This window comes from Lissotriton vulgaris, chromosome 11, assembly GCF_964263255.1.
Source record: "Lissotriton vulgaris chromosome 11, aLisVul1.2, whole genome shotgun sequence".
Taxonomy (NCBI): Eukaryota; Metazoa; Chordata; class Amphibia; order Caudata; family Salamandridae; genus Lissotriton; species Lissotriton vulgaris.
Genome location: NC_141699.1, coordinates 752,644,101 through 752,661,651, shown reverse-complemented (window position 1 = coordinate 752,661,651; position 17,551 = coordinate 752,644,101). Strand labels below are relative to the sequence as shown.

Genomic DNA, 17,551 nt, shown 5'->3' with positions numbered 1-17,551 from the left:
AACCACTGCTGTTACCCAACACTACAGGTTTTAAAAACAAATCTAAAAAAAACATCTCTTGAAGCTTGAAGGGAATAAAGAGTACATTTTACCCTGGAGGGTACTCAATACGTCAATATATTGATTTGGTACCAAAATAGCCATATAGGCACACCTCATGCTAAATGCTGCCTCCATCTGTGGTGACCCCTTTCAGTTTGCGCCATTGAAGATTCCATTAGGATGTCTGTCTGTCCTTGCTGTGCTTGCCTTTGTACTCCAGCCATTTGTAACCTCGTTGGGTTCTGTCTGTTTCGCGCTCACTCCTTCTATTGTCCGATTGGATGGATGCTCTTGTTCTTATGTACATCTCTGCTTCTAATGTTACTTCATTCTTGGATTAAATAACATTAAATTAAAAAACATTTGTGGGTGCGTGTACACTAGTGTGTTCTCTGTTATGAGGACATTACAAGTAGGTGATTGGAAGCCCTTTGCCCTTTTAAATCCGGCATGAGAAGCAATGTTCGGATTAAACGAGTCACCGCATCCAACAGCCTCCCAGATTAAACAAATACAGGATTATGGCTCTTTGCAATAACGCTGGGTTTCACGTGCTCACTCTCTGGCTGGGTTTCCTGGACCCAGTTAAATGATTTTTTTTGTTTTACAACTGATTGATATGAAACTGTTCCGACACTGAACACCCATCCCCACCTTATGATCTGTTTCCTTTTTTGATTTGATTCACAATGAAGTGGTAGGCTGCTTAGCTGGGGAAATGTCAAGGCTTCTTTTTAATTAAAAGGAAAAGCCACTTTCTTTACTAAGCCAAGTATCTTTTACAGTGTTTAATTTGTAAACAAACAAAAAAAACAGCATGGAGCCCATTATTTTTTTTATAGAATCCTGCCACGGCTGTTGAGAAATACTGGGATAGCTTAATACCAAGGATGCCTAGTCTTGACTTCACCTCATGTCTCTTTTCTCCATTTTATGCCTTTCTCTCTTGTTCTGGGTCAAAGTCTGACGATGAAAAATAACTCCCAGTCCATAAAAATGAGTATTGGTGCCCACTGCCTGAAAACACCGGCACAAATTAAGCATTGGCTGTCGATTATTTGTGAATGTTTTTTATCCTTTAAAAAATCTACCAGGCATCGACTGAATTCAAAAGTTGTTGCGATTCAAATCGTGCTTGTTGAGCTGCAGGGATACGCTTTTGGCGGTATACAGTAATTGCAAGTGTCTGAAACTTCAATTGTAAAAACAAATGGTGCAGATGCCCAAAGTTTTTCTTAGAAGTCAGCTGCCAAACTTCAAGGTTGCCAATAAAAAAGTTCCCTAGTCTTGATTCTTCCACTTGCTTTTGTGATCTACAACCCTCTGTTTAGTGACTCTTTCACTCACTTTTCCAGGTACTTTGCCATCCCTTCATTTTCCCGTTGTCACTGTTTTCCTATCTTTCTTTCCCCTCTTCTCTCTGAATGCATTATCTATCCCTCTTTCGCTCTGGTTTTAAAGTTGATGATGAAAAATAGGTTCTGGTCCCCCAAAACGAATATCGGTGTCCACCACCTGCAGTCACCAGCACAAAGTAAGTACTGGTGCTGGTGTAAGAACTTACGGGCACATGCATCATTGTGAATTGCATTCGCAAACGGTGCAAATCGCAATTTTCGGCCGTTTGCGAATGCAATTGACAAAATGGGATACATCATGTTTTTCGCAATTTTAGAAATCGCAATCATGTTGAGATTTCTAAAATTGCGATTGCATTTAAGAAATCGCTATTTTAAATTTCTTAAATGCAATGCATGAACATTTTAAATTTGCGAATTCGCAAATAGGGAGAGGTAAATTACCATGAAGTTGACCTTCATGGTAATTTGCAAAAACTTTCAAAAATGCACAAAAGTGCATTTTTGAAAGTTTCATTTTACCCACACACATGCCCTTGGGGCATGTGTGTGTGAAAAATGCACTTAAAGTTAAATTCCAGGGGTGCAGAGGGGGGTCCTTTGGATCCCCCTCCCCCTGCACCCTTGAAATTGCATTTTCAATTTGGGATTCGCAAATTGCGAATCGCAAATTGAAAATGACTTCCCAGTGATTCCTATGGGCCTTTAGGCCCATAGGAATCAATGGGACGGAATTCCTTAATTGCGATTCGCAAATTGTGAATCGCAATTAAGGAAATTTGAGAAATCGCAAAAAAAATTGCGATTTCCTAATGCATAGCCTTTTGCGATTTCTTAATTGCGATTCCTTAATTTTCGCAATTAAGAAATCGCAAATGGCAACAATGATGCATGTGGCTGTTAGGGCCTAATTTAGAGTTTGGCAGATTGGTGACTCCTTCACAAATGTGGCGAATATGCCATCCGCCATATTATAAGTGCATTTTGTTCTTTAAATGTGGGTTATCCGTCACGTTTGTAACTCGTGCACTAAACTCAAAATGGCCTGTCTTCTTGTCTGTGCTCATACCTGGAAAACTTCAGTTGCTCTGCATTCTGGCTTCGTGTGGATCCCTGGCAACAAATAGGACTGCAGCCTGTTGCTACTGAGGCCTGCGTGGTGAACGCCACTCTGTTCGCTGAATTTGCAGAGTTTCCCTCACTCCGCCGAGTTATTAGCTCCCTGGAAAATCCACCTCCCGGCGAGATTTCTCAACACAGGCCGTCAGATTTCTTAATGTGGGTGAGCGTGGATGTTCGCAAGTGATCACGTTGAGAAACCTTCCGTTCGCATTGAGAAAGCTGCAGCTCAGGTAGAAAATCTACTCAAGCGGCAAGAAAAGAAGCCGCACCCTCTTGCGCTGCACATGGTGCAGTTCGTGCTGATTTTACAGCGCCGGACAAACACCTGGCGCTGAAAATCAACATGAACTGTATGTCTTCCGGCGCTGAAAATCAACGTGAACTGTATGTCCAAACAAACTTGTGAAACTCCGCGTTGCGCAGCAGAGATTTTTGGTCACTTCGCGGAGTTCAGTGTAGCAGAACTCTGCCCAGGCCTAAGAGATCTTAGGAATGTCACATTTTCTGATTAGAGGCGAGTGTTTGTACGCACACCTGACTGCTGACAAACAAAAGAGGTCAGCATCTTTACTTAGGGGACACATTAGGCTCTGGATCTGCCACGCTCGTGGCCTTAGTAGAGAGGTCACCTAACTACTTCATCAATACATTGTTTTCAGTTCTGGACATTTAATTAATAAATACTTGGTATGGAGTGCACTCCTGAATTTCACCAAAGTGTCTGTAATTTGCATTGTCCTATGTATTGATGCCATGACTTAAAATGTTCTCATTGATCAAAAATATGTTTCTGTTTAAATAGCTGTGTTAGGTTGTGCTGCATGTAAATCTCAAGGGGAGAGTTTGCAAGGATTGTTGATGGCTAGCAATTAAATTGAGTACCTATTCTATTTCACCAGGCACAATATTCAGCAATCAACCTTCTGGATTAAGGACCATATAAGAGACTAATGTTCAGACGAGCAGGAGATGAACTCCACAGCGGTAAGTGACTGGTACTCAAACTGTCTTTGAGTTAAGGCCTTTCTCAGCAATGCAAGGGTTAAATCTGCGTTAATCACTGAAGCGATGAAAGCAAGTGAAACATTCAGGAGCAACTAGGCGAACCTAAATAGAAAATGCACTTTATTTAAAATGTTTTAACTTATCATGCTAATAAGAAAATAGGACCGGTATTAAAAATTTGGAGGCACATAATGTTGATCGGGTTTCAGATAGTATTTTTACATTTAGTTTAAACAACTTTTTCTGTGGTTGCTCACGCTTAATCTTAGTCTATTAATCTTAGTCTATTGTAACCACTCAAGCCATCCGATGTGGATTTATCTACCAGCTTAATTATTCTTGGGAAACAGTTTTTACAGTGGAGACCTGTTGTGAGCCATTGTTTAAAATTTAAATTAAATCATTCCTTCCTGAAAGCATGTTGACTATTTGTACTTGGCGAGAGTAAGACATTTCAATCGACCAACTGAACTATCACAGGATCACATCCATCAAAAAAGCTTTATGCGATGACCAAATAGCGATTTTTTCGCTATTTGGTAATCGCAAAATACTATCAGCCTTATTCATCATTGGGCCGTTTTGCGAGTCTGAAATAGCGATTCATAAGGAATCGCTATTCCAGACTCGCAAAACGGTATTCATGTAGGAATCGCAAAAAAAATGCGATTCCTACACATTCCTTATTTGCGATTAGCAAATTGCTAATCACAAATAAGGAAAAACTCCCCATTCATTCCTATGGGCCAAAAGGCCCATAGGAATGAATGGGGAGTAATCCTTATTTGCGATTAGCAATTTGCTAATCGCAAATAAGATAGCGATTTGAAGGGTGCCAGGGGTGTCCAAAGGACACCCTGTAGCACCCCTCAAATGCACATTTGAACAGGTGTTGCGCACACACATGTCCAAAGGACATGTGTGTGTGTAACATGCAAAAGAAAAAAATGCACTAAAGTGCTTTTAACTCTTTTTTCGCAATTTACCACCAAGTCAGACTTGGTGGTAAATTGCGACCAAATAATGCGATTTCGCAATTTCTAAATGGTTGATGAATTGCATTTAAGGAATCTCTATTAGAGATTCCTTAAATCCAATTCCTCGCAAATATGCGATTTCGGTAATAGCGATTTTTGCATTTGGGATGATGAATCCCAAATGCAAAAATCGCACTCGCAAAGGGCCAGATTCTCAGAATCTGGCCCTTTGCGAGCGCAATTACCTTTGATGAATCAGGCTGTATGTATGTAAGGAATTGGGTGCTATTGTTGGGATACTTTTGTAGGTATCTTTGATTTGGGGCAACACTCCCAAATATAAAGCCTATTTTAAATATCTCACTTGGTTCCAAAATGTAAGAGATGTAATATTTTATACCATATCCAACCACAGGTGAATTGGAAGCACAGTGCACCTCTGGGCTGCAAATGGAACTAATTAAGATATACAGATGAACCAACAGAGTTTTTCTGCAGCTCCTATTATGCAGATACTTTCTGGACAATCAGTGGCAGCATGCAAAACGGTGCCCCCCCCCTGCATAATGTGATGAGATGCCCCTGAGTCTTCCAGTCTCACAGATATTCATTGATCTTGGGCTCAATGGTGGTCCCCTGAAGGTTTGGAGTCCCCCCTGCCCCATAGGGGCCTGTGTTACACCCCTGTGGACAACAAGGGAAGGCGATGGGATGGAAACTTCCTGGAGCTGGGACTGAGTTGTACACATTTCTCACTTGGCCTTGTTGAGTCCTAGGCACTTTCATGACTCTGTCTCCCTGTGCCCCGGGAGGCAACCTAGTGATGTTTAGCCAAAGAGTGAGGAAGGCCCTTCTTGCAGAAGGGAGCTATAGTGCTTTTTAGGTAGGGTCTGCAGAGCTGCTTCTCTCCAAGAAGTGTGTTTACCTTCATGATTTTTCCCGGAAATGTCTGTCTGCTTACCCCAGCCAATAGCATATCTCACATTGCTTGAATGACATCAGATTGCTGTGAAAGGGCAGTGGAACACATGAGGAACAGTTAGGGATTGGCCTGGGAGTACCTACCAATGACATATTTACTTATACCCTTTCTGAACCCATGTTACACCCACTGCTTCTCAGGACAAGCCTGAGAGGAAGAAAATAGAATGTCTGCTTTTGCTTTAAGAGGAACATTTCCTGCTCCCCATCTGCAAGAAAAGTTGAAGGAATTCATTGTGAAAAACTTGACTTATTCAAATTAAAAAAAAAATCTTTGTAAGTTTCATTGGAGCGAGAACTAGGAGTATCCATTTGACACAGGCGCAACCTCATTGAATACAAGGACAGCCTTGTATTGCGCTGTACTTTTTTGTCACCACAATATGGGTTCATCAGGTCAATAAATCATGGGTATTAATTTTTTGAGGTCATGTGGAGATCAACCTCTGAACTCATTCAACTTCTAGTAAAGCATGAAAACTTCGACCAGCCCAAGCCTCCAACTTTAGGCTGACACTGAGCTCTTGTTGGTCAGCCTTGCACGGTCTCTAGTTCCTGGTAGACACTCTATTTTTAATTTAATTCAGGATTTCTTTACTTCCTTTTTTTTTAAAAAAAAACACTTTTTATTTGTCAACAAGAAGGCAGCAAACTCAGGATTTCTTTACTTGCTATAGACCTAATAAAATGTATTTCCCAAATTGTTAGATATTCTTTATTAATTTTTGAAATCCTTCTCTAATCTTTTGCTTTTTTGGGACCTTTTACTGGTTGTGTTTGTTTTCTCAAAAACTGGTTTAGATCTTTTTGTTCCTCATTTATTTTAATGTGCTGTTGTTTATAAGTTTACCTATATACAATGCCTCACAGGCTTTCCTTGCTGCTCGAGTGAACCAAAATACGCATAAGGGTAAAACATATGTAATCTTTGTAGGGTTTCTATGTAGTCTGAGCAGGTTCATGTATCAACAGTATAACCTTTCTCTATGTAGTATAGAATGTGGTGGTCCCAGTATTATTACATCAAAACAGTGTAAAATTGTGTCAAAACAATAAAACAGAGAAATTGATTAGTGCTGCAGTGTTATTTAATAACACTACGCACATGCTGCGCATTTCTTGAGGAAACAGTTCACAGAGGACATTCATATGTCATATTGGTGTGCCCAACTGGGTGGAGGGAGGGGAGGAAAGTGATTTGAGTGAGGTAGGGAAGTAAGTGACAAATAGTAATCAAAAGTATCACAATCAGATTGTTTGGCATGTTACTTAATGCCACGTATTCATAGTATAGTTCATATAGGAGAAATTGCAATATTTTACATAGCCATGTACAATATACGATCACAGTGTAAAATGCACTGGTGGTAATACTGGCATCAATGGTGTGTCGACGTTTCGACCCCTAAAACAATGTAGGTTGGTTCTAATCCTTACTGACGGGGTCTTCCTCAGGACAGAATGGAAAGTGATGTCAGAGGGGCACCGTATCTAGTAGGGGGAAAGGCCTAGAAGGCACAATGTTACGTCAGAGACGAAGGGGGCGTCAAAGGCTCCAATTGGTGTGGGCGAGAATGATGAACACTCAGAACGGGGAGACAATCCAAACAACTTCACCCAGCAGTGTCAATGCTACTAGGGATACCGTGGTCAAACCATCAGTCACACAGTGAAATTAATTACACGTTGGTTCCTTAACTTGGATTCAATGGATCCGCATCAGTCAAGCGTTCCTCATGTATGGGGGGGAAGCCTGCCAGTCAATGAGCTTCGTTTATGACTTCCAGCTGCACTGAACACAAAGTCCTTTCTATTATACTCAGTTTCTGAAAACTGTAATATGTTTTATCAAAGCACCATTAACATCTTAATATGGGGAAAATATGTCGCAGAAATCTTCAGTATAGGCTTATAGTCTACTTTAGTGTGCTATACTGGCCAGTGATTCATTTATAAAAAAAATGCCAGGTCCCATCGAAGGAAACCACTGTCGCTGGCACCATTGATTGTGCCTCTTAGCACTGACAATGCCAGTACCAACACAACTACTAACCATCAGACTCCAACAAGTGGGACAATTCTGGCTATTCCCGGCCACCCAAAGCTTAAAAGTGGCCTGGCCAACTGGAGTAATTAATTGTTAATGTATATTGAATTGTGAAACACTCTTAAAATGCTCACCTCAAACATATACATACAGCCCACCATGTGGTGGGCTGTCGGAAGAGCCAATACTGTGCACCGGCCAGATGCCGGCTCAAATTAAACACTGATACTGGAAATTAAATGCTCGCTCCAGTGTCTGCCGAGCGCCCTATAACAAGGGAGCGGACTGTTAATGTCCAATTAGAACATTTCACCCAAAGAGGGAAGAATGTGCTAACTAGAAAATAAGGCCTCTCAGGAAACAGAGCGGTTTGAGACCCAGTGCAGCTCTGAACCCTTTGTTTCACAGCTCTTACTGTGATTGTGCAACAATTCAATGTGTGGGCAGGGCCATGGCTGTTAGCTGTTGAACATACACAGCAACAGCCGTGAAAGAAATCTGAAGTCATCCTCTGATTCTTCCCTGGGCTTGGCTAAACTGTTTTTCATCCTTCAGCTGAGCCAGGGAGACCCAGAAGCTGAGCAGAATTCCCCCTCCCTACCTTCGGGGCTCCAGTGATAGTGTGACTTATGTGACCCATGGAAGGAGGGGGTGGGGATGCTCCTGTGCGCCCTGATCCACTGCCTCTGTCTCTCTCTTTTCCCTGCCCAATCCACCAATCCTGGAGAGGCTGGGGAAGAGACAGGCAGAGACGCTGACCAAAACACTATAATATTGAGAGCGGCGGGCTTATACCAGCTTGTATTGGCTACTGCTGCTCCATTGTCTTCAGTGGAGCTCGACTTTCCAAAGCTGTAAGTGAACTGTAGTTTGGACCCTTAACCTCAAATGGAACATTGATAAGTTGGAGGTTCCATGTGATGTTCAATTCTGGGGCTCAATATCAGTAGCGGCCAACACAGGTAAGAGGGTAGGGTGAGGTGGGGGTCAGAGAATTCGACAGACAATGGGATAAACAACATTAAATAAAAAAATTTATAAAACCACTTATTTATTTATTTATTTATAAAGTTTTATATAGCGCGAACCTTGCGCTTCCGCATCACTGATGCGGCGAGCGCAAGGTAAGTGTTTTTTTTTCTTTTAATGTTACTATCCCGTCATCTGTCAACTTTCCCGACCCCCAACCCGCCGAGCCCAACCACCCCAGCGCCTCACCGCCCTTAACTGTGCCGGCCTCCACTGCTCAATACCCCCCATCCCTCTTAAAGGAGCCCTTCCTCCAACATGGCCGGCAGTCAAAATGATGCTTATGTGAATAAACCGCTTAATGTAGTCTCTCGCTATCTCCTACGTTTCCTAATAGTCTGTGACTATCACAACTGTGCTGTACTTGTTGACAACGAGACTCAATGTTTCCCTCGTGCAAGACTGGGGGAAGGATGTCATACCTGACTATGTTTAAGACATTGTTCATATGACTGTCCAAGGACTCATTCTCTACACAGGTTGTGGAACTGGTTCTAGTGCCTGTGGTTTGGAATAAGATACTGCCTCCTGTCTCCAATAAGGCAGGCTAAGTGAGCTTGGTTTAGGAAAAAAAAGTTGAAAAACCTGCAGTCCCGACCTGATTCAAACCCAATTGTACATTTCCGCCCGACCTGATTCAAAGCCAATTGTACATTTCCGCCCGACCTGATTCAAAGCCAATTGTACATTTCCGTTAAACCATTATAAATCATAATTTCCTGTGTGCGCATTCAAACTCAGAAAGGTTTCTACACCAGCTGTAGGAATTACTGTCAGCAAGAAAGCAACCAGACTGTTCTATTAAAATGACATATTCTGGTAATTTTTTAACCTAAAATAATTTGTTGGAAACATGGCTGCCTTGTTTAGGTGGAAACATTTTTTCTTTATTTTTATTTTTGTGTCATGTACTTGCAATAAAGAAAAAAATAATCACCCCACCAACTTGCAAAGCCAGACCTATTGGTTTTTACTGTGCTTGTTTGACACCAGGTGTTGACTCTTGCTCATAGAATATGGAGTGGAAATGAGAAGAAGCAGCATTTTTTAAAGAATGTTCGCTGTAATAGGAGACGATTCATTATAATGAGGCTTTTGAAAATAAATTTCATGCTTGAAAAATGTAAGATTTCATGCTGGAATAACAAGAGACCATTTGCATGGTAATACATTATTTTATATGTAAATCGAAAAAAATAATTATGAAAATATAAGTGAAGTGGCTGTTTTCACGGCTCAAATGCTTGCTGCCCGCTTATCACATCATACAGTCACCCACCATCCAAATATCCGTAACGGACACACAAATTCCGTGAAATGAGCTAAAACATAAACCATTATGTTTCTGACCTAATCACCTACACCTAATGTGATCCAATGGCCACATTACCACTTTCTCTTTGTAGGTTTCATGCTAATGGGCCTGTCCTGCACTACCAACCATACAGAAGTGGAAGGTAACCAAAGGGGTGTTACCTTTTGAAACCCCCTCTCTAAGAGAAACTAAGGCTTTCTAAAGCAACTTAAATGTATCACGCATCACCAGCAACCAACTACAACTTCCAATGAGCAGGTAGCAATGGCAGACCCTCACTGCTGTGTTACTATTGCTGCTAGATCTTCTACACATTGTCCTTCCTCCCAAAGCCGGTGTTTGGCTCTCAGATCGGCATCTAGAGAGTTAACAACACCCAAGTAGCCTGTGGAACTGAAGAGTGTCAAGTCATTTGGTCAGAAGTCAACAGTTCTTTAAGATGAAGAGGATTTCACATCCTCTCTTGTCTATTAAACCCAACACAGCATGATTAGTAGGGAATTGTACCCAGACTATTGCATTTTGGTTTTTTTGCCAGCATCTTGGTTTGCGAAAACATTCACCAGCATAAAACACCTGCTCACATTGGACAGCCACTTTTCATGCCCACCGCATGGAGGGCGGTGAGAATTCCATATCCTATGTGCATTTACCATAAATTTGTGTTTTTTATGGCTTCTGAAGTTTCAATCAGTGTTGGACCAGTCTTACAGGGAGTCTGCCATCCTGGCACTGCCAGATATGCCAGCTTGTGTGGGCCAGTGATTTGGTCGCGTGGGCTATGATAGGACCGAAAAACAATCCACACATTGGCCCTTCTGAGCTAGCCTATCTGACGTAACCCTGCCAGAATGCTCCAAAATCCAATCTTAGACTACTTCTGATGTGTAGCACTTTAGTATTGTGTAACTCGAAAGAAACCTGAGATGCTTCGTTTGGAAACAAGGTATGAAGGCGTGTAGTGGTGGGCTCTTCTGTAGATGAGGCACAACTTCTTGAAGATTGTCTGTACCTCGAGCTAGACCAACAATATTTTGATTGGGTGATATGGTGAATGAAGGGAGTCCCTGATATAATTCTGGATGCCCAAGCGTCTCTGAGCATTCTGCATTTATGAAGGCCTATCAGACTCACTGTCGGCCAAGTACTTTGAGTAGTATATTCTCATAGGGATAAGCCTTGCATTGTGGAGTGGAGGCTGGCATCAGGCATGAATTATTCTCTGATTCTCAGTAGATACAGCTAGTATTGCAACAGTTCACTTTCTTTTGAAGGTCTAGAATCAAGTAGCATACTATAACATCTCAGAGTTTTGTTGTTTGCGACCAGTGCAGGGGATATTCCGTTGACTTTCATGGGAGATATTCTTTCTTGTAGGGAGACCAAAAACAAGTAGTTGCCTTCAGTCGGATCTCAGTATTTTGTGAGGTCCGCTTTAGGTAGTAGAATGTCATCCCCTCTTGTTTAGCTTTTGTTCAGGGTACAAACTAATTGACTTTATGGGAAAGAGGAGAGGAGTATCTCTTGCGGAAGACCAAACGTTTAAAATCAGCTTAGGCCTTTGACGTCAACCCTTGTGAGCTGATTTAAGATGACGATGAGTAGCTCACGAACAATGTAACCAGAGACTGCCCGGAGGTCCAGGAGAATGAATAAAGAGGCTTTGTTTTGTCTAAGCTGTTTAGTATGTCACCTACACTTTGTGGGATAGTAATATCCGTGTAAGGTCTAATGCCCAACTGGTCATTTCCCGCTAGTTTTTTCCCTCTACAAATTTGGAGACGTGCTTGGCTGTACAGCTTCTGATTGTTTTTGCCAGGAAAGAGATGCCTGTTTTTGGTGGTAGGGAGGAAGAGGTCTACTGAGAATGGGTGTAACATGTCCAGTCTTTGGTCCATATAGGAGCTTTTTTTGTAAAGATAAGTCAAGGACTTTGAATTATTAGGAACCTAGCCCTTGGAAGACAATCCTATGTGCTGCTATTGGGTCTGCTTTTAACCTAGAGGATTTTAGAGCTGGTGCAAGTTGTTGTTGGACAACCAGGGAAGGATGGTTTAATTCTTCGCATTTAGATGTGGATTTGTTCAAGCATATGTATGGCATACTCACAATGTGATTTTGCACATTTTTCTACAAGGAAGTTGGTGAATTACTGAAATTTTTATCTGAGTGGGTGACCAGATAATGACTGTGATTGATGAGTGATAGTGTTTGTATGCGTCATTCACCTGTTAGTTCTCTTTAGAAGCGGTTAGAGCTAAGTGAGGCAGTATTTTATTTTTACAACTGCTTGGGATAATTTCTGAAACACTTGACAAACTATTTGAATGGAGATAGTGAGGGAGAGTTTCTCTGGCATTGCACAATTCTTAAGAAAAGTTCTGGTCTTCAAATGTGCCTTACCAATTTGAGACAACCAATTTTCTCAAACTGTGCTTAAAGGTAATGCATTACACTTTGAAATAGAACTCACCACGATGGTAACCAGTTGTCACTCCAGAGACAATGTGACAGGAGTAATTGATGGGGATAGTAATTCCTAGTTGTTAATTATTTACAGTTGTTGATGACCTTTAAGAATTTCAAGGATGGAGGCACCTCCTCTGCCATTCCAACTGTGGCAAAGCTACCAAATTTTGAGTTTTTATCCATTTGTGCGAAGAATTTTTTCCCTGAAGAGTTTTGCGTATATTTGTGGGGTCCTTTTGTTGAGAAAAATAGTCATAGCAGGTCCATCATGTCATGGTTGCACTTATTTTTTTGTCCATTAGACGACCATTGGGGGGATGGTCTAAAAAATAAAAATAATAATATTCCCTACATTCTGTGTGTCTTTCCTTCAAAGCCTGGGGGACATTTGTTGACTTTTCCTTCTTTGGATTGACATGGTTTACATAGCCCATCAGGCATAAACATCGGGACAGGCGTTGCACCCAAATTAGAATAGGACCTCTCAGATGATGTATCAAGAGTCGTTTTGCATGCAGAATTTAGGTCTCAATGATGAAATATTTAGAGATATTAAGATTGTAATTGTTTTATTCCAGTTGCATCTAAGTATTAAGAAGTGGTGTAAATAGCACACATGTTGTAAGATTTCTTAGACCCTTTAAGTTGTAATGTGCTGGTTTCGTTGAGTTTGTACCTCATTATATTCAGGGGCGGCTCCTGCGCTAAGGCGGAGGAGCGTCGCCCCACTGCTTTTTAGCAGTGAAATAAAGAGAAAATAAAATGATAATAACTCCCATTATTATCATTTTATTTTCTCCTACTTATGTAGCTTTACGTGAGGGGGCTGGGGCAGGGGAGGAGTGGTAGCACCCTCCTTAAGTGCACAATGACTGCTAGGCTGGCCCTCTTGGGCCGCTCAAAACATATTTCGCATTTCACATGTTCTCCATGCAGGCTGCGTTACAGCCAGCATGGAGAACATGCCCAGACTGCCAGTCAGCGTCTGAGCGCCGAAACACGGCGCTTAGACCAATCACAGCGCTGCTAAGGCAGCATTGTGATTGGCTGACTGGGAGCCTTGGTGTGCTTCCTGTTGTTCAGGTCAGCGAGGGAGGACTACGGAGGAGAGACGCCGCAAGGAAGCGGCGAGAAGGTAGGTTTTTTATTTTATTTTTTTATGCCTGCTTCCCCCACGCCCCGCTCCTGCCCCTGCCCCCGCCCTTACCACCGATCCGTGCTGGCCTTCGCTGATTATATCAGAGAAATTATGACCAGTAGAAGACTGGTAGCAAAGGTGCAGAAATGCACTGAAACATGTGATATTTGCACCAACGTTTCATGTATTTGACTGCATCTTTGTGCACTTGAATTTTAAATCTTAGGGCAACGCTGCGTCTGCTAAATGTAATAATGACCCCTTTGTGGTACAATTCAGGATTTAGCACCCAGAGATAAATAAGCATCCAGCATCAATGCAGATACGAGGTGCTCGTAGCTGCTAAGGGATAACAGATATTATTTCCATTCAAAAGTGGTCAATAATTGTACACTGTCCTATTGTTGAGGCCACAGCAGCATGGTGGGTACTGCATAGTTTGTCATACTTTCCTTTTTAAAATGGTTTTGTATATTCTTTTTTCTAAAAACAGGGATCCAAAGTAGAGGAAGAATGGGGCATGTGGAACGAGCAGCTGAAGCTGCTGAGCGCGCTGCATTGGGCTCTTACATTTCTTTTTTTAGGTAAGTGATCTACTGTCCAATTGAATTATTTTATTATCAGACGTCTAGCAATATGTCTATAAATATCTCTAACATATATTCCTTTTTATTTTTTGGCGCCTTTTTTTTTGCTGAACATTGATTGTCTTGTTCCTTTCGTTTAGTGACTGTTATTTTACAATCAAAGTTCCTGTATGGAAACCTTCGAATTTGTTCCAGATCCATTTAATCAGACATGCCCTTGGCTTGCACAGGTCAGAAAAGCAGGCTAATGACCTCTGTCTGTGAAGATCAAGCCGAAATACTGATTCTCAGACCAGCGCTAGCCAAACACATCTCTAATTAAATGAATTTAGAACAAATCCTTATCTAAGATGAATCATTGTTAGATATTGAAGAATACTGCAGAAGACATTTGATTTATGCACGCAGGAGGTGAGTTCCCTCAGCACAAATAGTATTGGTAAGATTGCCTGAGGTGCAGAAAAAACATGTTGGCTGAGAAGACTGGAAGTCTATGACCAGATGGGATTTTTCTGTGGATGTCATAGTGATCTTTATGTTGAAATATCACTAATTTGGAAAACGTTTATGAAATTGTCAAATATTTGATGTCTGATTCTTTTGATTATTTTAAATAAATGATGATGAACTATCTTGCTATAATAAATTTTGTTGTCAGTGATACAGTTTATGGTTAAATATATCTTGTCTTCTCCACTCAGTTTTGGAATCTTTTGTTGTTGAAAATATACTCACCCTAGAGGGCAAGTAGCGCTGGGCAAATGTTTTTCCCCGGACTTGTATTAAAAAAAAAACATGTGTTCAAATCTTCCAAGTGTCTTGTTACTTATGTATTACCCAATGGTATACATGTATTTCCCAGTGGTGGTCGCCACTGGGTAGGTAGTTAGGTCAGCAGTTCAATAGGGAATGCTTCTTTTGTGTTGCTAATAACTTTGGCCCTGATTAACAAATCTCCATGAAAATTTCCCAAAAAAGGGCTACTTTTTGACTAGTTTGTGCACTTGAAAGTTTCGAGGTGATTTGTCAAGCGGGGGCTGGAAAAAATGGGCCCCAAAACACAAAACCCCATGTATTTCCAGACTTCTTTATGAAGCGCTACCGCAAAAACTGCGTAACAGAATTACACAACATTTGGCAGGATGCTAGATCTTAGTCCACAAATTGCGTCTTTTGTGATTCGATGTAAATCAGTTCAGTAGTTTTTGAGAATTTAAGGTTAAAAAATATTTGTATATTTGGAGGGTTAGGTATGAGGGACTCTCGCGAAAGTCCCTCAAATCCAATTAAAAAAATTTAGTGTTCTGATTAGCCCAGGGAGATTGTTTCTCTCGCTCCAGTGGGAGTCAGACTCCTGCAGGAGCGAGCTTTCTGATTGACTGCCAGCACTTGAATAAAAGGTTGGTGACCGCAATTACAGGACTCAGGTACTTAGTCCCCTATACTGAACTGAAAAAAACAAAAACATATAAGGGGGCAGGGTAGGTAAACCTTTCCCCTTAGGCCTCATGGGGGGGGGACACAGAAGAACCCCTCCAAAAGCCAAAATGTAAAAACAATTCGATATTTTTGCAACAATCCCATGGGAGTCCCGAGGGGTCAGGGCAAAAAAATAAAAAATGACAGCCTGGGGCTGCATTGTTTAATTCAGGGCAGGATGGCACAACCCCCTCCGAGCCATTTTTGGCCCAATAAATATGAGGAGGGTTCACACAGCCCCCCTCCCAGAGCTGTATTCGGCACCAGGGAGCCCATCTCCCTGGGCCCAATATATTTTTTAAGGAGCCAGTGACCCCCTTTAAAAGGCCTTGGGGACCCCATCTGCCAGGGCAATCACTTTTTGAAAAAGGGAGAGGGGCCACACAATCCCCTTCCCTGAGCCTTTAATGGCCCCGGGTCCTCCATCGCCTGTGACCGGCTCACACACTGTGTCCCAGGAAGTCCATTCCCGGGACATAGTAGTGTTAGACTTGGCATCCTTGGCTTGATTTCCCCTGACTTTGTTTTGCCTCTACTTCCTGTATTTTTTAAGCTGTGCTGGATTTCATTTTTGCTGGCTTAGATGCCTTGGGCACTTCGCCCCTGCTGATCAGTGTCAAAGTGCAAGTGCTCCCTGTGTAACTTGTTATTATAATTGGTTCTCCCTGATTGCCATATTTGGTTTACTAGTCAGTCCTTAGTAGAGTGCACTGAGTGTGCCAGGGCTGGTAAATCAAATAGTACTAGTGGGCCTGCAGCACTGATTGTGCCTCCCGCATGAGCAGTCCTGAAACGGTAACTCAGACTTGCCACTGCTGTGTCTGTGCGCAGTTGTTAACTGCCGTATCGACTTGGCAAGTGCACCCACTTGCCAGGCTCTAACCTTCCCTTATCTTACATGTCATTCCCCCCCCTAAGGTAGGTCCAAGTTACCCCTGTGGGCAGGGTGCAGTGTATGTAAAAGGTAGAACATGCCCTGATGTGTGTGGCATGTCCTGATAGTGAAATACTGCCAATTTCGTTTTTCACTATTGTAAGGCTATCTGTCTCCATAGGAAAGCATGGGAGTTACCATTGGGACTAGATAGGAATTTAAAGTTTAGTATGCCTGAATTCAGAATCTAAAGATTCATCTTTTAAGAAAGGTGATCTTTACATTCTGAGTTTGAAAATACAACTTTAAGAAAGTGGCTATTTTCTTGTTCAATCGTCCTGTGTGTCTCTGCCTGTTTGTGGATTGACTATTTGGCTTTGGAGTGACAGGGGCTGGGGAAGTGCAGTGGCTCCAGGAGTCTGGACGAGTTAGCGCTAGGTTGAATAGGCCTGATCTGCATTTGAAGTGGTAGTAGGAGTAGCCCCTGTACCTGCCTTCCACAATGCTGGCTCCGCCCCCCTGTGGTGTGTTTGGGACCATAACCCACACTAACAAAGGATGTTGTTGTGCACTGGCAAAGTGCCCCCAGAACTGGTTTTTATCTGGGCCCGTAGCCCTTGCACAAAGAGAACAAAGACAATGTGGAGTAAAAGTGTCAGACCCAAAACCCCAGACTTTAGACTACTTCTGGAATCAAGAAGAACCTTTACCAAGGAGAAGAGCTGGAGAAACTGAGGAGAAATATTGCCCTTGCTGTGAGTCTGGGGTTGGCCTTCATTTGCTGTTTCTGCCTAGGAAAGGATAAGGACTTTGCTGTGTGCTGTGTCCCCTGCTTGAGGAAAGTCTCCAAGGGCTTGAGTAGAGCTTGCCTCCTGTTTCGAAGTTTTAGGAACACAAAGACTTCACCCCCAGCTCCCCAGATCTTCCTAGCTGGGGGTTCTGACCTGCCAGGAGTGCCTGTGACTGTTTGGGGCCTCTGGAGGTTGTTTTTGCTGCTGGGAGATGGAAAGCAACACAACAAGAAAATTGATGCATCACTCTTCTTGCAACAGTTTTCTGATGCAACGCAATGGTGCGAGAAGAATCTCCACGCATTGCTGTGCTGCTGCTGAATCCGATGCCGCGCCT

General features: G+C 42.2%; 1 protein-coding gene across 1 annotated transcript in view; it reads left to right on the top strand.

Moving 5' to 3' along the window:
• LOC147683454 (diacylglycerol O-acyltransferase 2-like) overlaps nt 1-17,551 on the top strand; it is a 421,011-nt gene that overhangs the window by 226,571 nt on the left and 176,889 nt on the right. Inside the window, exons 2-3 of the mRNA XM_086943875.1 lie at nt 3,422-3,506; nt 13,977-14,067. Of these exons, the coding sequence (XP_086800001.1) occupies nt 3,492-3,506; nt 13,977-14,067 (106 nt within the window). The 5' untranslated portion in view covers nt 3,422-3,491. The remainder of the gene's footprint in view (nt 1-3,421; nt 3,507-13,976; nt 14,068-17,551) is intronic.